This window comes from Eretmochelys imbricata, chromosome 2, assembly GCF_965152235.1.
Source record: "Eretmochelys imbricata isolate rEreImb1 chromosome 2, rEreImb1.hap1, whole genome shotgun sequence".
Lineage (NCBI taxonomy): Eukaryota > Metazoa > Chordata > Testudines > Cheloniidae > Eretmochelys > Eretmochelys imbricata.
This window is the reverse complement of record NC_135573.1, coordinates 194,179,294-194,200,952: the sequence shown is the minus strand read 5'-3', so window position 1 is coordinate 194,200,952 and position 21,659 is coordinate 194,179,294. Positions and strand designations below refer to the sequence as shown.

General features: G+C 41.1%; 1 protein-coding gene across 2 annotated transcripts in view; it reads left to right on the top strand.

The window, feature by feature from the left end:
• The window catches only part of CNOT10 (CCR4-NOT transcription complex subunit 10), a 60,904-nt gene extending 45,337 nt beyond the window's left edge, over nucleotides 1–15,567 (top strand). For both annotated transcript variants that reach the window (XM_077811230.1, XM_077811229.1), the window contains exons 14-19: nucleotides 2,285–2,398; nucleotides 4,965–5,095; nucleotides 5,831–5,866; nucleotides 5,971–6,098; nucleotides 8,962–9,037; nucleotides 15,270–15,567. In XM_077811230.1, the coding sequence (XP_077667356.1) occupies nucleotides 2,285–2,398; nucleotides 4,965–5,095; nucleotides 5,831–5,866; nucleotides 5,971–6,098; nucleotides 8,962–9,037; nucleotides 15,270–15,424 (640 nt within the window). In that variant the 3' untranslated portion in view covers nucleotides 15,425–15,567. The remainder of the gene's footprint in view (nucleotides 1–2,284; nucleotides 2,399–4,964; nucleotides 5,096–5,830; nucleotides 5,867–5,970; nucleotides 6,099–8,961; nucleotides 9,038–15,269) is intronic.
• Nucleotides 15,568–21,659: the final 6,092 nt, after the last annotated feature.

The window sequence follows — 21,659 nt, the reverse complement described above, 5'->3', positions numbered from 1 at the left end:
CCTCATCCGGGGGGAAAAACTAGTTTTGTCTTTTCCCTTGTGATGCAATTTTTCCACTCTGATTAACTGTCAGATCTCTTGACTGTTTGGTTTAACAGGTTTTGACAATGAATCCGAGTGTAAGAGGAACAATACTGCAAGCAAGAAAATTTGATATAAGTGTCTTGCTCTTCTCTAGTTGCCTGTTGCTGTGCAGTGTCTTTCCTAAAATACTAATGAATATAGGGGGTTTCCAGATCGACAGCATTTTCACTGGAGGGTAACTTGTGATGGCGAATGAGTGTCCGTTTTTGTTTCGTTTTTTTTGTTTGTTTTGGGTTTTTTTCATTGAATGTATAGAAAGATGTGGAAGGGAGAGAGCAAATTTTTTGCTTGGGACAGATGTTGTAACAACCCTGTGTGAGTACAGGCTTGGCCTTTTTATACAGATTAGTTTTATCAGCTAAATACTTTTACCATTCTCCTTGTTAAAAGTAGTGCTCCCTTGAGACAGAAGAAAACACGCCAGTTAGGACTTTCTCTCATACTGAATTCTGTTTTTTTTATTTATTGGAAACCTTTCAAGAATATTTTAGGGAGCTGAGGTGGAAGCCTTCTCCCTTTCTTGAAAGCTTTTGTGAGGCTTCAGATTTCATGTGACAAATAAGCATGATAAAGAGGAATAGAGGGTGGTGGGGAAAACAGTGGAGAAGTTTCTTACAGTGTTTGTGTATAATTAAAGAGCAGGCCTCCTGGGAAACAGGAATAAAGATATAACTTACTGCTGGACCAAAAGTAGGCTTGACAGTTGCCAGAAAATTGATGCTATAATAGCCCACCTACTGGCAGGAGAATCAAATGCACTCTTCTCTCAACTCCCAACATGAGACCTGTCTGAGGATCCATTTTTCCTCCCTGCAGAAGGATAGAATCTGTTCTTGCAGCAAGGAGTTCCAAGGCAAGGAAGGTGAAGGCTCATGCCCTGAAGATAAAGCAAGCCTACATTGAACTGTGTCTTATGAAGTGGAAAATATTCCAAAGTGCTATGTTTAAGGGGTAGAGAAGGAAAAAAATTACAAGCTATAAAAGCTTGACCTAATGCTGACATCCTAATGTGGGACTATTGTTTGAACATGTGGAATGTGTGATTCAGATTTTATTACAAGAATTTCAGGAAATCTTGTGCTTTAGAAATGCATGAAACTGTACAAGTAACATCTAAAAGACTGTGTAGTTAAATATCTCTGGCACTTCTATCTCATAGGCACTTCTATCTCATAGACTCTTCCGATACAGCACTGCAATTTGTGTTTAAAATCAGAGTTATCAGTTTTAAAATAGTGGAATCAGTGTAGAAAACTTCAAACTGTTACTCTTAATACTTTAAGGTTTTATGGTCACATTCATACAGTACAAATACTATAAAGTATCAATATGATAGACCCAAGTGGCTGTTAATTTTTGAATAAAAGGCTTATTACAATAAATCTGTGATGCAAGGAGATTACCTATCAAGTTACATGATGCAGTATCACTTTATTGCTTCATAAAATGGGAACATATCAACTGAAGTTCAAGGCTAAAAGAATCCAGAACACAAGTAATAAAATCAAAGTATAATTTGTGTGGATTTTCTGAATACTATAAAGTGTTGATAAAGTGAGAATTTTGAACTTGATTTTACTGGACAAATTTTATTCCATCCAGTGAGTACTTCTAGACAAAATATTTTGAGCCTAAATGTGCAGAGCATTTTAACAGGTTTCCTGTTGCAGGTTCATGGACTATCGTACAGTTGCTTTTGAGAAAACAGTATAACTTAGCTCTTAAAAGCTCACATTTTCTGGAGATTAAAATAGGACTTTTCATAGACCGCTAAATGTTCATGTACTGTTGCTATATAGGAATCCTGAATTTACACAGGGTTATTCCAGCCATTCAGCCTCTTCACAGATTTGAAGTTTGGCATGCAAATCACTGTTGACAGCCAACAGGCCCTCTTGGACTGCTTAAAACTATGAAAGCCAACCCCTTGCACGATGTTACAGATTACGTTTGTTGTAATATATGCCATATAGAAGTCAGGCCTGAAATGGTGTGATCTGAAAAAAGGATTCAGGCCTTCTTATATGTATATCAAATAATCAGCTATCCCAACATCTTAGCTCTTCTTTCTGCCCAAATCCGCTTAGAAGGACCCAGCATGTCTTTGAGAATTTTCTATATGTATTTATTAATACAAGAATTGGACAATTACATTTGGATTTGAAACTACAGAATTTTTCTTTTTCTTTTCCTCTTCCAGGTGTTCAATACTTGCCTGCAGTGCTTATGTTGCTCTGGCTTTGGGTGATAACCTTATGGCTTTGAATCATGCAGATAAACTTCTTCAGCAGCCAAAGCTGTCAGGATCTCTTAAGTAAGTCTGGATTGACCATTCTTTTGCCCCTGGTATCTGGAAGAATCTGAGTTGAAGTGCCAACATTTTTAACTTGTTGCCAGTGCTGCCTTTAAGTCTAAGAACGCAAATATTAGATCTGACTCTTTCCCCTTGAAGTCTGTGGCAAAATAATCACTGACCAGCAGGAATGGGGCCTAACTTTTTATATATGAAATCTGTATAATTGGAATGGTCAGATTCTGTAACTACTTTTGGTGCTTCTTGTTAATCTTGAAAAGGCAGTTTGGTCCAGTGACTAAAGTAGCAGACTAGATATTTTAGGCCTGGGTTCTGTTCCTGGCTCTGCCATTGACTGACTTTGTGAGACATAGCTTCTGTGCTTCAGCGTCTCCATCTGCAAAATGAGGATAACAATGCTTACTATTTCTGTAAAGTTTATTTAGCCCTACCGGTAAAAAGTGCTATGGAAGTGCTAGTTACTTCTTTGTATATGTATTTAATGTTAAACTGCTGTGAATGGGCAGTAACTGCTCTCCACAAAGACAAATTTCAGAGTAGCAGCCATGTTAGTCTGTATTCGCAAAAAGAAAAGGAGTACTTGTGGCACCTTAGAGACGAACCAATTTATTTGAGCATAAGCTTTCGTGAGCTTCATCCAATGAAGTGAGCTGTATCTCATGAAAGCTTATGCTCAAATAAATTGGTTCATCGCTAAGGTGCCACAAGTACTCCTTTTCTTTTTGCTCTCCACAAAGACTGCTACTTTGAGTATTCAGTGTGTAAATTAGCTTCAAAGGGGCTTTTAACTTCCAGAAGATAAGCAAGATACTTTGAAAGAAATCCAGCTACGTTTACAGAAGAGATTGCACGTGTGTAATATTCCTGTTGGACTCAGTCATGTTGATTGTCATACAATTCTGAAGGCTTTTTGTTTAAAAAAAACAAACAAGTGAGCTTGAACCTGTATCCTTCACTCCCTGGCTATAAGTGGTATTTCATGGTGGGGTTCACAAATCTGTTGCCATACATACATACGACGAAGTGAGTTAATCCATTCATGTTTGTAGTACTTTGCTGGCAATATACATGCTAAACCCACCCATGTCAAGAAATTAACTGATCTTAATTTTGTTTTTGTTACATGCCTAATGTTACTTCATTGTAGCTTTTGTGCAATCCTTTTATGACCCAAATATTCTTAAATTTGAAAGTCCGCCACAAACTGCTTTGTGATGGTATGCCCCAAATGGAGAAATAACTGATCAGAGTCATATTTGGGAGCAAAAGACAGCCATTTATGTTCTTTGCCTTGCAGAATTAGCTGTTCTCTGTGTTAATTATGCGTGTTTTCTTCATGTTACTGAATGGGGTAAATTACATGGAGGGAGCTGACTGTCTGTTGCGGTGACTTTGTCTTTTTAGATTATATGCTTCAGATTAAAACGCTTCAGTTTATGGATAGTTGTTTATATAATAATTGCTTTGCCTTTTAATACAAATTGTCAATAAATTCCTTGTGCGTGCTAATCATTAACTCAAAACAAAGCAATTTTGCTGTAATTTGAGATGGATTCTATATTGTGATGTCTTATACATATGTATATCATTTTTTTTCAACTTTTGTTTTAAATTTAATATTTCCTTGTAAATTTGTATATTGTGGTAATATCTAATATGCAATCTTAATTAGAATATTTTAATTTAATTTTAAAAAATGCAGATTACCTGTGCTAAGCTAAAAATGGAGAACATCATAAACATCTCTGTGTTGTTAATTGTATCACAGTAGCTCCCAGGAGCTCCAGCTGGGAATGGTTTCAGAGTAGCAGCCCTGTTAGTCTGTATCCGCAAAAAGAAAAGGAGGACTTGTGGCACCTTAAAGACTAACAAATTTATTTGAGCATAAGCTTTCGTGTGAGCTGTAGCTCACGAAAGCTTATGCTCAAATAAATTTTGTTAGTCTCTAAGGTGCCACAAGTCCTCCTTTTCTAGTTGGGAATGGGCGTCCCATTATGCTAGGTGCTGTACAGACACGTAGGACAGCGCAAGAATGTACAGCCTGTATTCCCTCATTGGGATATAAATTTATGCCTGCAATTTTGTTTGTTTTTAGTAACAGACTCTAGTAGCAGGTTGGTGTTTTTTCTTTTGGGTATGAAATCACTTAGCCTTAGTTTCTCCATCTGCCAAATGGGAATAGAGACAAATACCCAACCTCCCAAGGATGTTGTGAGAATTAAATTGTTTTTTGTATAGCAATCTGAAAGTGTAAAGTGCTACATAAGTGCTATTTATTTATTATTATTAAATGACAACTGGATACTTTGGAGAGTAGCCGTGATCCCACAAACTCTTGTGCACGACTGATTTCACTGGGACTACTCACATGCACAAGTGTTTGTAGTATTGGAGTCTAAAATGGCAAAAAGTCAAATGACTCACTTATAAAAGTATCTCCATAATAATTTCAGTGCAGCAAACTGTCACTCAGGTAAAGAAATACATCCAGTTTCTCTTCTGAAACAGTAATATGGTAATGAAACTTGTCCAAGTGGAATTTGTATCTGAATGTTTGCTGTTGTAGGTTTCTTGGCCATTTGTATGCGGCAGAGGCTCTCATCTCTCTAGACAGAATATCTGATGCCATTACTCACTTGAACCCTGAGAACGTCACTGATGTTTCCCTGGGGATCTCTTCAAACGAACAGGATCAAGGTTAATGAGTCTACACTTGATTAGAACCGGTCGTGCTTTCAGCTGCCTTCCTTCTGTAACTTGCAACATATATAAGTTTGCAGCAGTTTTTGTGAGGTGGATGGTCTGTTCTTTAGTCCTTAGTTTTTGGTTTACCTTGTGTATATTTGTAATTTAGTTCAAAATAACTAATGTATTGCTCATCAGTTTGTCTAAACATTATTTATTGGAAGTTTGTTATTAAATATGTAATTACAGTTAATGCTTGGGCTTCTTACCTGCTAACACTTCACCCTTTTTCACCCTCCATGCTTGTTTTCAGAGTTTAATACCATGTATATACACTGTGGGGATATGAGCGGGGAGATGGTTAAATCTATATCTTAAAACTTCCAACGATTTTGGGGGGTGGGGTAGGGAATGTAACAAAACCAGCTACTTTTAGATCCCATCTATACAGTTCAGCCTTCAGAAGCAGTTCTGATTTGAATGGCACATTTGCAGTTTAAACTTTATTGCCCATCATTATACTGCAGATTTAAAAGATGTTTGTAGATAAGCAAAACCCTAACATGAAAATTGAAAGCTTTCTAAATGGTCCACGATTTCTAACAAGCTGATAGATTTTTCTGGTTTATCATAGTCAGTCCATGAAGAGAAAGTCCAGCTTGAATCTGCTGTCATAAAACGATAGGGTTTTCTTTTAAAAGCCTTAAGAAGGCTCACAGGACATTCTGGCTTTTCTTGTCTCTACAGGGTCAGACAAAGGAGAAAATGAGGTGATGGAATCTTGTAAGTAATAGCTCCAGAATCCAGAAGTAATGCAGGCATTTGTCTTGCCACAGTGTGGAATGAAATCAGAAGTGTGAAATAATTTTGATTATTTTTTCTTTCAGCTGGCAAGCAGACACCCCAGTGTTATCCCAGTTCAGTCACTTCTGCACGAACAATGATGTTGTTTAACCTTGGCAGTGCTTACTGCTTGCGAAGTGAATATGATAAAGCTCGCAAGTGTCTCCACCAGGTGAAAAAACAAACCTCAAGACAGCTTTATGTACTGTTCCCTTATATAGGAGCCATCTTCGTCGTTATGCTGGAAATATTTATGTTCACACTTTAAAATGAAACTTCAAAATAACTTCAGGAAGGGAAATGTTTTTTAAAGAAAACATTATAACCTTTCCTCCCCCCTCATCTTTCTCCTTTATCCTTCAGAAACTTGCTCAGTTGAAACTTGCTATATGTTTTCAACCAGAAGATAAGCCTGAAAAATGTTTTCAGTAATAATATTTTAATTACATCTTTACATATTCACCTGATTTCAAAGACATTTGTCTGCTTAGGTGAATTTCTCTTGGGTGTTTTATCTAAATGAATATTGATACAATGGTTTAGAACTACTTTAAATGAGCTCTTCTGGAAATAAGAGCTGTTCTGGATTAGTTCTAATGAAGTTGTTCTCAATTATGTCAACCATCACGCCAACATCCCTTTTAGCTTCTTTGTTTTAAAAAACATTGGGGTGGCTAAAGGGAAGCCAAAGGCGTCAAACTCTCTAAAGCAGTCAATTAAGCCTGTAATTTTAGCCTTTTTCTTCATATTTGCCTTAAACTGTTGGTAGGTGGGCTTAAAATTAATCTGACACTTAATTGTTCCTAAAACCGGTGATAGTTATTGCCCTTAAAAGCAGAACTTTTGTGGTGTTTTGGTATTCCAAACACTGGACTGCTAAAACTTGATTTTAGTTTACTTTTAAGACTGTAAAGCTGCTCAACTGCCTTGGTGGGAAGTTAGGATGCTTTATAGCTGTTATCCATCATATCACAATCGAAACACAAACATCCCATTTCTGTTGCCTGAATACAAGAATTTCACTTGTGGAGTACTTACAAAAAATGTGCAAATACTTGTGCTGAAAGGTTAGGGGTTTCCTGAGGCTGAGGGAGTTGATTGTCCTTGGAGTTCAGTTTCCTCTAGTTTTTCTAGCTTTTACTCCCTCTTCCTTTCTTCCCTTGGCGTAGCAGCTCTCCGCTCTGTACAACTAAAAAGGGTTCTCTGCAGAATAACTTAGGCTGTCATAATTTAATCACTGTCCACAACAGGATACTACTCTGAAGTTGAAGCTATTCAAAGCTGTTCATTTCCTTCCTTTCAATAGAGCCGATCCATGTCACTGGGTACTACATGTAACTATCACCATGTGTGAAAGAGAGGGGACACAGAATGACTTCACTGTGCATATTTAAATGGATGGATAGGTGGTGTTCAACACTGAGTGAAACCAACTAGAAAAACAATGGGCAGGGACACCATTGGATTTTATATCTTGCAGAGAGAAATAAGGCAAATTAAATGGTGAAATAGCATTTTGGTACCAAGTTACGCAAATTACCGTTCAGTCTTTTAACTGTACTGCTTGGACCAGGGCTTTTTATACAGAATCATCTTGTCCCATATTTTTAGTGTTCACAAATATGGTCCCAGTCCTTTTCAGGAATGTTTGTATATGTGTTTGGGGCGGGCGGGGTATTAAACCAAATACACTTGTACAGGTTCAGTTAATATAATTTCAGTGTGCTCACTTCTTAGTGAAGTAATAGCTGTATTTTGGGCTGAACAAACTGTAAGGCTAAGGGGTTTATAGCAAATAAACTTGGAGGCCCCTGAGTCTACTAATTGGTGATTAGCGAGTTAATGGGAAGCATCTTTGTTGTACTGGAAATATTTAATTGTTCACACTTTAAAATGAAATTCAAAGTAACTTCAGGAAGGGAAATGATTTTTTTAAAAAAAATCATAGCCTCTCCTCCCCCATCATCATTCTTTCATCCTTCATGTCTTCCTTCTTGCTAAGCTATGAGGAAAGGAAATAAGGCTTTTGTATGAATAGTTGGAATATATTTGTTTACATGTTTCAAAATTGACTAGGAGAAGGGCTGTTTTCTTCCAGTGTAAACAAGACTAACACAGATACGACAATGATGCTTGCTCAGCTGTAGAGGGAAGGAAGTTGAGGTTGAAGGATGAAGAGGAGGGAAATGAGTCAAATATTTAATAACATTTGCCCTTTCAGAGGCTTGACAACCCTTGCTGTTTTTCTTTGCATGTTAATCTCGAGAATTTTTCTGTTATGACTGAAAGGAATGACGCTGTGCGTGAGCTTTCTGAGTATAGGAGCCAGTCGGAGCACAGAGATTAGAGTGACTGATCGGAGACCTGCATATTTACCACACGGTTTTGAGAAATAATTGTACTGTGATCATGAAATCCTTTTATGCTGCCTGTCAGCTGATCAGAGTATGGGGAATCAAATACTATATGATTTATTAAGAAATAAACATCTGTACAAATCATTGGCAACCAATCTGAGCACAGGGAAGTAAGTAACTATATAGTATTCCTGCACTCTGATTGGCTGAGACAATGACATTTCACTGCATTCTCAAACTGCCGCAGGTTGGGAATAGAGAGAGAGAGAGATCCCTAGCTGGTGCACATCTGAATAGGTTCATTAGCTTTATAATGGAGGATCTGGTCATGTGACCGTAGGGAGATTTTTGAATGAATCGCTCATCTGGGAAATCACCCCTCCACGAAAAAAGAGACAAAACCTTCAGATTGGCTCAGGAATGACTCCTTTATATTTGTCATGTATGTATGTAAAAAGCAGATGGTGCCTCTGAGTAGAGGTGCGAAATATTCTTACAAGGCAGATCATCTGTCATCCTCTCTGCATACATGGACCTGATGGCAGGTATTGATATTTCAAAAATAGTACCTTAGTTTGTTTATTGCCCTGTCTTACAACTATCCTGTTAACTGGTATTTTCCTTCTTGTTGAATTATCTGTTGAGTTATTAACCTTTTTTCTCTTATTTCGGGGTAAGGCTGCTTCACTGATCCATCCCAAAGAAATTCCCCCGGAGGCCATTCTACTGGCTGTGTATCTTGAACTACAGAATGGTAAATAATTTTAGCATCTTTTCTAAACAATTTTAACCCCTTTTATGTTGATTGGAGCTTCCTGTGCTTCTCTTGCTGCTTGTGTTTAATTATGATTCTTGGCCTTATTGCAAACTTTACCGAGGAATCCCCCAACCTTTGAAGCTGAAGCAGTAGAATAAAGCCTTTAGTAGCATCTGAAATATATGGTCTATTTAGACTTTGAGTTCAGATGTGTTACAGCTCAGCAAGTTGTGCAGTTAATTGTTCCCCACATTTCATGTCCAAAGCTTTTTGTGTGTGTGTGTGTGTGTGTGTGTGTGTGTATGTAGGCGCCCTTGGTTGCCACCTCTTTGCTTTTATGTTTTCTTTGTAACTGATAAATACTTGTTTTTACACAAGGACTCTTAGCCTAAATTACACAGCTGGCTGGCAGGGCCTGCTGTAGTTCAGACTTAAAAACAATGTCTAGCATAAACCTGTTCTTACCCACTCGAAAGCATTCATCTTCTGGGCTGAAATTTTCCATGCATTGTCTCTGTACATAAGCAATTTGTCTTGGAAAGTTTGAGCAAAATCCTGTCAGTTAGTGACAAAGAGTCCTGTGGCACCCTATAGACTAACAGACGTATTGGAGCATGAGCTTTCGTGGGTGAATACCCACTTCGTTGGATGCATGTATTCACCCATGAAAGCTCATGCTCCAATACGTCTGTTAGTCTAAATGGTGCCACAGGACTCTTAATCTGAATCTGTAAAAGCGGCAAACATGGCTACCCCACTGATGCTTATCAGTTAGTGAGTTATGAGAGATCGAATGATGAGAAAGTTTATGCACTTTCTTGCACCTTTGTATAAAGCAGGGGTCGGCAACCTATGGTATGTGTGCCAAAGACTGCATGCGAGCCAATTTTTAATGGCACGCTGCTGCCTGCGGGGTCCCAGCTGCCGGCCCCGCTCAGCCCACTGCCAAACCCAGGCCAGCAGCAGGCTGAGTGGGGCCGATGCCCAGAACCCCAGCAGGCAGCAGCGTGTCATTAAAACTCCTGCCCACCCCAGCCTGCTGTTCTCTCTTTTCTCTCCCCCACCCTCCCCCCGCCCGCCCGCCGCGTGGCGGCAGGGTGAAGAAGCTTGGTCCTGCTGGCTGCTGCTGCAGGGCAGGCAAGCTCCCCCACCTCTTTCCCCAGCATGCTGGGTTCCTGCCCTTCCTCCTCTCCCGCCCTGCCTCCGATCAGCTGATGGCCCTTGCAAGGGATGGGGAGAAGTGGAGCCGCAGCGTGCTCGCCGCTCCGGGGAGGAGGCGGAGAAGAAGTGGGGACGGGGCCTTGGGGTAGGGGGGTGGAATCAGGGCATATCCCCTCCAGCCCCCGGCCATGAGCCACTCTGGGCAGGGAGCTGGGGGTGTGGGCTAGGGTTGTGGGGGTGCTCCCAGCCCTCTGCACCCCCCACATTCCCACCCCCACCCTGAGTACCAAACGGGAGCTCCTGCATGCCCCTCCCCCCCACATTACCGCCTGCACCCCTCGCACCAAATGGGAGCTGCCAAGGTAAGCATTCCACACCCAAACCTCCTGCCCCAACCTTGAGCCGCCCTCCCTCATTTTAGCTACTGGCCAGACCCAACCCCCAGCCTGCTCCTTCACCCCCCATCCCTGTGCTCAGTGCACTCCCACCCTCAGCTCAGTGCAGAGAGAGAGAGGAAGAGAATGGACTAGAACCAGGGAGAAGGTAGGTACCCACCCTATGTGGGCAGGGCCAGGATCCCAGACCAGCAGCTAGCTGAGTGGGGCTGGCAGCTGGGACCCTGGCTGGCAGGAGCCAGCGAACACTCAGCCCACTGCTGGTCTGAGGTCCCAGCCACTGGCCCTGCTCAGCCCACTGCCGGTCTGGGCTTCTGGCTGCCGGCCCCTTGCCAGCCACTGTCCCAGCCACAGGCCCCGCTCAGCCTGCTGCCGGCCTAGGTGAACGGAACCCCAGGCTGGCAGCGGGCTGAGCAGGCCGGCGGCGTAAGATCAACATTTTAATTTAATTTTAAATGAAGCTTCTTAAACATTTTGAAAACCTTGTTTACTTTACGTACCACAATAGTTTCGTTATATGATATATAGACCTATAGAGAGAGACCTTCTAAAAAACATTAAAATGTATTACCGGCATGCGAAACCTTAAATTAAAGTGAATAAATGAAGACTCGGCACACCACTTCTGAAAGTATAAAGAAGGCCTAAAAGGTTTATTGGGTTTTTAAGGGACACCAACCTGAAACCTATTAAGCTTCCAAAAATAAGTTAAATAGTGCCATGTACCACACCTACCCCTGAGATGTCCTCAGTTTAGTATTCTCCTTCACTTGCTTGTCCATATGCACATTTGCATCATGCACTTGAGTCCAGAGTATTTAGTCAGCAGTACCTAGATCTCGCACGTATGCCCTGAGAGTCCTTATGCTCCACATCAAGGGCATGCAAAGGCAGAACGTACTGCACTCCTCCATTCCTCTTACTCACGTCTGGCTTGAGACTATACAAGACTTTACACTATACCTATGCTGCAGCTTAGCCTCAAAAGTCACGCTGCCAAAATCCAGCCTGATTCCTGTCCAGAACATTGAATTCATAGGAGCACTCTTAAGTTCCGCCAAGTCTGTGGTTTACATCCCGCAGGACAGATTCAACGACCAATTGGCCCTCATCTATCAGTTGGAACAAAACCCAAATACCATAGCAAGGATCTGTCTGATGGCTACTAGGACATGTATCCTCTGTCACCTTTGTGACACCACATGCCAGACTTCACCTCTGCTGCTGGTAGAAGCTTATCCAACTTACCAACAATCATCATTAGTAATGTATCTTTGTGTGTCCTCTCTAGTTCTGTCCTCCCTGACACACTGGAAAAATCCAGCAAGCATCTGCAAAGGGATTGATTTCCATTCTCTCTCTCTTCGCCCCCTCCCCACCCCACCCCATCACATACCATAGTGACAGATGCTTCACTAAGGGGATGGGAGGTCATATGATATTGCTCAAAGTGTAAGTCCTCTGGATGGTATGGGAAGCAAGGATGCATATTAACCTCAGAGCTTATGCAAAACATTAAGACTTTTCTCAAACTTATCAGAAGACAATCGGTACAGATAAGGACTGACAATACAATTACCATGTTCTGCATCAAAAAACAATGCGGAGCCAAGATGCTGTCAGGTTGTGGACCTGATGCATCAAACATTAGATTGTCCTGTCAGCAGTATACTTAGAAGGCATTTAAAATACATTGGCAGGCAAACTGAGCAGGCACTTCTTCCAGAATCACTACTGGGAGATAAAGAACTCTGTTCTTGGGTCACCTCCAGATAGACTTGTTTGCCACATAAGGTCACAGGAAGTGTTGAATATTTTGTTCTAGGGGAGGCATCAGCCTGGGCTCCCTGGCAAATGCATTCCAGGGTCAGGGACCTTAATATACGCCTACCCTCTGATATTGAGAGTGCTCTGTAAGGGTCAACAGGAAGATTCATACAAGCTGATTGTGATAGCCCTGGCATGGCCATCCCAGTTTGGTTCACAGACCTGCTATACCTGTGAACCTTCCAACCCAAGACCTTACCTCCTGCTCCCAGACCTCATATCAGAGAACAAGGGAGAGATCCTACATCCAGAACTGAAATCCTTCCATCTCATAGTGTGGTTCCTGGGTGCATGTTGTCAGTAGAATATGCCTGTTGTTCTCCAGTGAGGAATATCCTTATGAACACCAGGAAGGAGTCTACAAGAAAAACCTACCTGCCAAAACGGACAAGGTTTTCCCACGGGTGCTGTAGAAGGCTGATTGTTCCTCACAATTCTTTGATACCTCAGATCTTAGATTATTTGCTAGAACTAAAGAACAATAATTTGTCACTGAGTTCAGTCAGGGTTCACTTTCCGCTCATCACCCCCTGGCCTGGAAAAACCCTGTATTTTCTCACCTGACTATGATGAAATGTTTAAATGGGTTGATTGACGTATTCCCACCGATCGAGTACCTCATTCCACCATGGGACCCCAATTTTGTAGTTTCATCCTTCATGAGCAGACCATTTGAACCATTTGCTACCTGTTCCTTTTTACGCTTCTGCGAAGATGGCCATCCCATCAGCAAGATGGGTAAGTGGGATCCAAGTACTTCCGAGACGATATCTCAAGGACACATTCCAAGTTCCTGCCAAAAGTGGTTACTGACTTCCACTTGCCAGTATTCTTTTCAAAGCCTCTTGCCTCAAGAGCACAAGCAATGCTACATTCCTTAAATGGCAGGAGGGTATTAGCCTTCTACCTGCATCGGACAAAACCATTCAAATAGCCTTGGAGAATATATGTCTGTTTTGCAAAAAGAATAAAGGGGATCAGCCATATCAACACAGAGACCATCAAACTGGATCTCCAACTACCTCAAGACCTGCTATGAAGTAGCCAGAGCAGAGCCACTTGGTTCCTTGGGCTCATTCAACTAGAGCTCAAGCATCATCAGTAGCTTCACTGAAGAGATGTTATTCACATGCACATTCCACATAGCCTCCATCCACTCAACTTTGGTGGTCCTTATCCTTCAGATTCTGCAGCTGAGAAGAAACAGAGGAGCACTGATGCACTCTGCCCTTATATGCCCTTTATGTGGAGCACAGGGACTCTTGGGGTACTGCTCATGTCCACTGCTCCATGTCCATAGTGCAATGTGTATATGGACAGCACATTTCAAAGGATTCCAGGTACTGTAAGATGAGTAAATTTCCCTTGTTGCTGTGTGAAGGACCCACATGGAACAGGAATGACAGCCCTCATTCTGAGCTTCTCTGCATGGGCACAACCAAGCACCCACATGGAGCCCTGCTGAAGCCATCAGGACTCTGGTTGCAAGGGACCCCCAGAGCAGAACTGTGGCATTAGTAACTGAATAGACAGTGCTGTCGGTGCTCAATTTTTCACCGCTCTAATCTCTGTTACAATCGTGTTACACGTAAAAATAGTACATAAAACGTATTCAGATAGGAGTGTGACTTAAGCTGATAGTTTTAAGATTTTTCTCTTTATATTTTCAAAATAAGAAATATGAAGTCTCATATTCTCTGTTTTTTGTGGATAATTTATATGTTGAGTGAGAGATTTCTTATCTTTGACATTGAATTCCGAACAAAGACATCTTTTGAGGAAAAACTGGTTTCACCAAAATCTTTTAAATAGTCTGAATAAAAATCAGGTCCCTTCAGTTAACCAGATTTTGCTTGCCTGGTTTCTTTGACTGCACAGCTACTACGTTAATGACAGCTCTGGACAAGACCTGACGTCTTTTGTTTTTAAAGCAAACTTTGGGAAACTCTTCTGGATTTACTTCAATTTACAAAGCAGAAGAGCACAATCCCTTTTTCTTTTCCTTCTCAGGTCTCCTTCTCAACGTGGTGTAGATGTTCAGTGTGACCTAGAGCTGTTTTTATACAAACATCACTTCAGTTCACAAATTCTCATTACTCTCTTTCCCCCTCTTTTCATGATGCATGACTTGAGAGAAAAATCAAAAACCAATCTTTTCAGAATTCATTAAACGGAAAACAATTCGGGGTCATGTTGGCTTTTTTAAAGGCCATTTTTCAATGAAAACTTTTGTTTGAAAAATGTGGACCAGCTCTAAGCATGACTGATTTAAGTCAGAATCTTAGCTTTCATATGTTCTGATTTGTATATGTATCCTTGATGTCTCACTTGTGTTTCCATTTATTATGTACTATGTTGTCTGTGGGGATGACTGAGAGATCAGTGATGGCAAAGGAGTATAATTGTCTAAGAACCCTTATGTTTTCAGATCTAATAGGATTGTACAAAAGTCCAAGTTGGATGTAGGGGGCAAGGTGGCTCTGGGGATTCATAGTGTCAAGTACTCTGCCAACTCTAAGATCTTAAAATCAACTTACACCTTCAGGACAGAGACTTGATTTTAACTGTTAATAGCTAGGAACAGCAGCTGGAATTGAGCACTGTTGTTGCTTCAACTATCTTTTTTGTTTGATGTGCATTTATAGAAGGTGACATCCACTTATCAGTATGTTGATCATTATGAAATAGCATATGCCAGCTGCAGCATAAGATTTACCAGAGTTGCGTGGGTGGGACCTACCGCGGGCAGGGGATTGTCTAGGATGACTTTTCAAGATTTTTCTGTCCCTGACTCTCAAGAGTTTGTCATGGGTAGAAGTGAATTTTAACTAGAAACTATTTTGTAGGTAACACTCAACTGGCACTGCAGATCATCAAAAGAAACCAGCTTCTCCCTTCAGTGAAAACACACACTGATATGCGAAAGAAGCCAATATTTCAGCCAGTCCACCCTATCCAGCCCATTCAGATGCCAGCTTTCACCACTGTGCAAAGGAAGTGAAGTCTTGCTATAACCTGACAGGCCCTAAGGAAGAGGGCTTGTGAGTTTGTATATTTTTTAAACTGTCTCTTAGCCACCTGAATACCAGGCATATTGGAATGTGCTGGCTTGTGTACATTTTTAATAAAAAAAAAAAAAAACCATTTCAATGAAAAAATCATGTCTGAAGATGTTTGTAAAAGGCATTTAGTGTGGAACATTTACATTTTAATTACTAACAGGCCTGATAGCCACCATCTATGCTGTTAATCGTTTTAACTCACACTCTTTGCAGTAGTCATTAGTTTTGATTCTGCTTTTTTCATACAGAGCAGTTTCTGTTTGCACCACTGCTCACTTCTATTAATTGTCAGTACAGACAATCAGACAGCGCAGCTGCCTCTTTTTGTTAACGGAGAGCCTCTGCCCAAGCTCTCTACTCTTCAGGCTTCTTAGGGACCAGGGACAAACCACCATCATCAGATCTGTACAAAAAGTAAGTCATCTGCCAACCTGAGACCATTGTGATCATCTAGTCTGGCCTGTGCTAACCAGGATGCCATAGAAACAATAGTATTGTAGCTACTGTATCGGAGACCCCTTTTCTCTGCTGTTTTTGCTATGTCACCTTGAGACATTTACTGGATTCTCTACCTGCAGACAGCTACTGTCTGCAAGTTTCTGTTTTACAAGAAGAGATTTAACTGTTATAGGTGACTTTCCTCAGCTGTCTCCAATCTTAAAGACCTTGTACAGCTGGGCCTATGGTTTTATTTCCTTAAAGCTACTCCCTGTATAGATTCTGCCATGTACGATAACACTTCTTAAAAAAAGTTTTTAGTCGATAGATAAGCCTGATTTATTATCTTGAAAGGTATAGAGTGGATTGATGACGATGGTACCTATCGGAGCATCAGAATTGTGAACTGCGGGAGCCTTGGGTTTGTTCTGTGTCCTCCCAGTAAATACAGCCCATCACTGCTAAACTGCATGGTGGGATGAATGGAAGATAGGCAGAGACTAAACACCTCTTCACTTGTGCCTTAAACTAGGAGAGGAGCCCTGGGTGTTAGTGCATTGGGCTACCTAAGCTCCCGTGCACATGCTACTTTGCTACACGCAATGCTTCGTACTTCTAAAGCCTGCTGGTATGCAGTGGTGTGTCTCCTATGTCTTGCAGCCTGAGCCCACTCTAGTCTGAGCTAACTTGCCAATTTTAGAGTTGCGTTAGCTTGGTGTTGAGTCAATTGATGTAAAGTTAGCTTGGAATGTTTTAAATAGTAAAGATATATTAATAGCTATTAATACATTTATGTACACAAATGTCTGAAACACAACAAGCTGCTTTATACATATGAGGCAGAAACCTCAGACTGGCTAAGTCTCTTAGCTCCGGCCAGAAGAACTTTTACAGGAAGGTTGGACAAATGCTCACCATGAGAATAGACAAGTGTCAGACTAAGGGCTTGTCTACACTGGCACTTTAAAGCGCTGCAACTTTCTCGCTCAGGGGTGTGAAAAAACACCCCCCTGAGCACAAGACGTTTCAGTGGTGTAAAGTGCCAGTGTAGACAGTGCACCAGCGCTGGTGGCTACGTCTCTTGTTCAGGTGGGGTTGGGTTTATTTTTTTGGTTTTGTTTTTAAGAGCGCTGGGAGACCTGTCTCCCAGTGCTCTGCCACCGCTGCACAAGTCAGGTTAAAGCTCTGCCACGGCTATATGAATAATCCATATGAAAATGGCTAAACAGTGTGCGTCAGTGCCTTGAGAGCAATCCGTTCCTCTTCTACATAGTTATAGCCCTGCGGGCTTGGTAGGTACGCAGTGCAAACTATATGCGTCTGTTTCCTTCATAACACAAAAAGAACAGGAGGACTTGGGGCACCTTAGAGACTAACCAATTTATTTGAGCATGAGCTTTCATGAGCTACAGCTCACTTCATCGGATGCATACTGTGGACTATCAACTTCATAACACAGCCTCCCCTGAGTCCTACTACTGCCCAGTGTGGGTTGTGTCTCCTTCTCCAAGAATCTCTTTTTACTGCGTAGGAGCATGCATACACACGTGTACAATGCAGGCATTCTAGTAACCAGTAAGTGTTCTTACAGGGCTTTGGTTCCTCTGAATTAGGCATAGGTACCCTCGTCCCCTCTTTTATTTAAGAGCCAGTAAAACAGGCTCTAGTGTTGGAATTTAAACCTCATTTCTCCGCTGTCCTTGTGAGTATAAGACCATCAGTGTACCACACAGAGCAGCTTCAGCACTTAAAGAGCTGATGAGGCTGCAGCGCCCTGTGAGCATTTCAACTAACTTTTTTGGAGGGTCAGGGGGGTAGGGTGTGAACTCACGCTTGGATTAATTCAAAGGAGTAGCCTGCAAATTTCACTTTCCAGGTGGGTGGTCGTGTTACTGTTTATGGGATCTCGCAGGTACATCTGGTACAAATACTCTTAGGCAGAGCTAAACCTTGTGATTTTACTAGCACTAATGTTTGTAGAAAGTAAAATGCAAAACAATTGCTGCACATATGTGCAAAAGCATTGCTCTAAAATAAAAACACTTGTCCAATCTTTACAGCAATCACTCAGCTCTATCAACAAGCCCCAAGCAGTTACTTCAGAAGCTGCCTGAAGCCAGCATGACCCCTATCAAAACTTAGCAGGTGCTCATCTTGACGAGTACAGTCAATGCTAAAAGGCCATAATCTAGCTGGGTCATTAGTGTCCAAGTACACCTGGAATTTACTAGCCTACATCCTTATAGTCACTAGAATGGGAGTGGGTAGTAGGTGATCAAGACATTAGCTTGCATAGTAGTCACTTGAGCCAAGAATGTACCATAATTCAAAAGGGACTGTGTGTGCGTGTTTGCCAACCAACTCTGAATATCTGCAATATGAACATTTTGGAAAGGTTAGGATAATCACCATTAGGGGGATAGATCACCCTCATTTGCTTACTGTGGGATCTTTATCTTTCTCTTACTGGCTGTTGTCAGACTGAAGTAGTCAGACCTTTGGTCTCAGGCAGTTTGGCCATTCCTGTGCAGTAATGAGCTGTGGGTCGGTTCAGCTGCATTTCTTCTGTACCACATAGTTGTCCATACCTGTGCATTTTTTTCTAGCCACCGGAAAGTATGCTCATAGGAATGCTGCCTCTGAGTGGCTGCAGGCCAGTGCTGTCAACACAGTGATGCAAATGAGCTCTGAGCACAGGAAAGTATGTCAGATAAATCACCTAAGCAGTGGCCAGCATCCCCTGTAGGAGGAACAGTAGCAGGCTGGCTTGCTCTAGAGGGGCTATTAGGCCAGTCCCTTTCCGCACTCATGGAAATGGTTAGTCTTGCTTGTTGCAGAGGCTAATTTAAACATTGATGTGAACACAACAGTGAGAGTTGTGCATGAATGGTCATTAGCATGGAATAGGTCCTTGCTGCTTGTATTTAACTCCAGCAGTGGGGAAACATTGGCAAGCCCATTAACTTAGCACTTGGTGAAAATGGAAAGCTTATAGGCCATGATACCAAGCCCTGGAGAAGTATTTGATTAATAGGGAAGCCTTCAAATGAAATGATGGGCCAGGACTGTGAACGCCCAGGAGCTGGTGCCAAAGTCACAACTCTGTTTTTGCTTAGACAGCAAATTAGCTTCTCTACCATCTCACTCCCGGGCTTTTGAAGTCAAAGCTGCCCAGGTAATATTTCAATGTGACAACATGGAAAGATGCATTAATGTTGTTTCAGGATCAGTTGTCTGCAACGTTTATGTCCCCCTCTCCTATATACTTTAACTTCAGCACTCAGCCTGAGGTGACCTCTGCTTATTTCTATAAAAGGGGTTAGTCATATCACAGCACATTGACTGATTCAATATAAAAAGGTTGAAAGATGCTTTCTGTGTGGTCTCCTCCTGAAGAAAGGGTTTTCCCTCCCCCTCCTAGGAATGTGGAGTATTCACATGCAGAAATGCTAATGTATCGTTTCAGCATTTCTCAGCTCCACGAGAAGACATGCAACATTACGCTCACCGGTTTGCAAAAGGATGCAGTTGTTGTTCCCCAGATACCACCTATCTAATCACACTTGAGCGGAACTATTCATTCTTAACTCTCCCTTGAATCAGAATGCTCTTCTGGCCCAAGAGAGGCTGAATGCTAATGTAGGCTTGTAGTTTGAACCAGAGACGCCTCAGTATTTTCCTGCAGCAGAAACGCTTTCAGAAATTGGCTGTATATTTAAAAAAAAAAAAACCAAAACCAACTCCTAATGAACTAATGCCTGAGCTCAGCTGTGAAATATTTACTAGGGCTGTGGGTTAATTCCTGTTAACTCAAAAAAATAAATTGCGATTAAAAAATAAATCATGATTAATGGCCGTTTTAATCGCACTGTTAAGTGAGAGAATACCCCTGGAAATGTGTTCAGTATTGTGGATTTTTTTTTACATTTTCATATATCTCTTGTATTCTGTGTTGTAATTGAAATCAAAGTGTAGATTTTGATGACAGTGCAAATATTGTAAAGAAAAAGTGAATGAGGTGAATTGAAAAATACAAGTACCATAGTGCAGCAGTCTTTGTCCTGAAAGTGCAACTTACAACTGTAGATGTATTTTTTTTTTTTTTTTGGCTACAGAATGGCACTCAAAACCAAAACAATGTAAAACTTCAGAGTCAACAAGTCCACTCAGCCGATCACTAAGACAAACAAGTTTGTTTACATTTACAGGAGATAATGCTGTCCTCTTGTTATTTACAATGGCCCCAGAAAGGGAGAACATGCATTTTGCATGGCACTTTTGTAGCCGGCATTGCAAGGTATTTAGTATTTACGTGCCAGATATGCTAAACATCCGTATGCCCCTTCATGCTTCAGCCACCATTCCAGAGGACATGCTTCCATACTGATGCTGCTCATTAAAAAAAATAATGCATTAATTAAATTTGTGAAAACTCCTTAGGGGAGAATTAAATGTCCTGTGCTCTGTTTAACCCGTCTTCTGCCATATATTTCATGTTAGGACAGTCTCAGCTGATGACCCAGCACATGTTTTTCATTTTAAGAAAACTTTCACTGCAGATTTGACAAAATGCAAAGCAGGTACCAATGTAAGATTTCTAAAGATAGCTACAGCACTTGATGCAAGATTTAAGAATCTGAAGTGCATTCCAAAATCTGAAGGGACGAGGTGTGGAGGATGCTTTCAGAAGTCTTAAAAGACCAACATTGTGATGTGGAAATGACAGACTCCAAACCACCAAAAAAGAAAATCAACCTTCTGCTGGTGGCATCTGACTCAGATAATGAAAATGAACATGTGTCGGTCTGCACTGCTTTGGATGGTTTTCGAGCAGAACCCGTCATCAGCATGGACGCATGTCCTCTGCAATGGTGGTTGAAGCTTGAAAGGACATATGAATCTTTAGTGCATCTGGCACAAATATTTTGCAATGCCAGCTACAACAGTGCCATGCGAATGCCTGTTCTCACTTTCAGGTGACAGTGTTCTCACTTTCAGGTGACAGTGTAAACAGGAAGTGGGCAGCATTATCTCCTGAAAATATAAACAAACTTCTTTGTCTGTGTGATTGGCTGAACAAGGAGGAGGACTGAGTGGACTTGTAGACTCTAAAGTTTTACATTTTTATTTTTGAATGCAGGTTTTTTGTACATAATTCTATATGTGCAAGTTCAACTTTCATGATAGATTGCACTACAGTACTTAGTTTTTCAATTCATCTAATACATTTTTCTTTTTACAGTGCAAACACTTGTAATCAAAAATAAAGTGAGCACTTTACACTTTGTATTCTGTGTTGTAATTGAAATCAATATATTTGAAAACATAGAAAACATCTAATGGTATTAGTGATTAATCACGATTAATTTTTTTAATCACTTGCCAGCTCTAATATTTACACACGTCCATTTTATAATTTTTTCCTAGCTTTACCATAACACTGACTGGTTAGCCAGTTCCAGAAAGCTGAAGATGTCCTGTTCCTCCTTAATAGTGAGATGATTATCTCATGAGCAGTATCCTTCCTCTCTAGTTTTACTTCCCAACACGTACTTTCCCTTCATTATTTAGTCTCTTTTCCAAAGTGTGTAAGTGCTTCAAGAGGCAGGCAGACAAGGAGGCTGCTGGGTGCCTTGGTCCAGCTAAAGCTCTGAAAGAATTTGGTAAGAGGATTTAATTTAACCAATTTAATAAATGGGTATTTGTAAGATTCAGTAGCAAATGCTCCAGGATTCA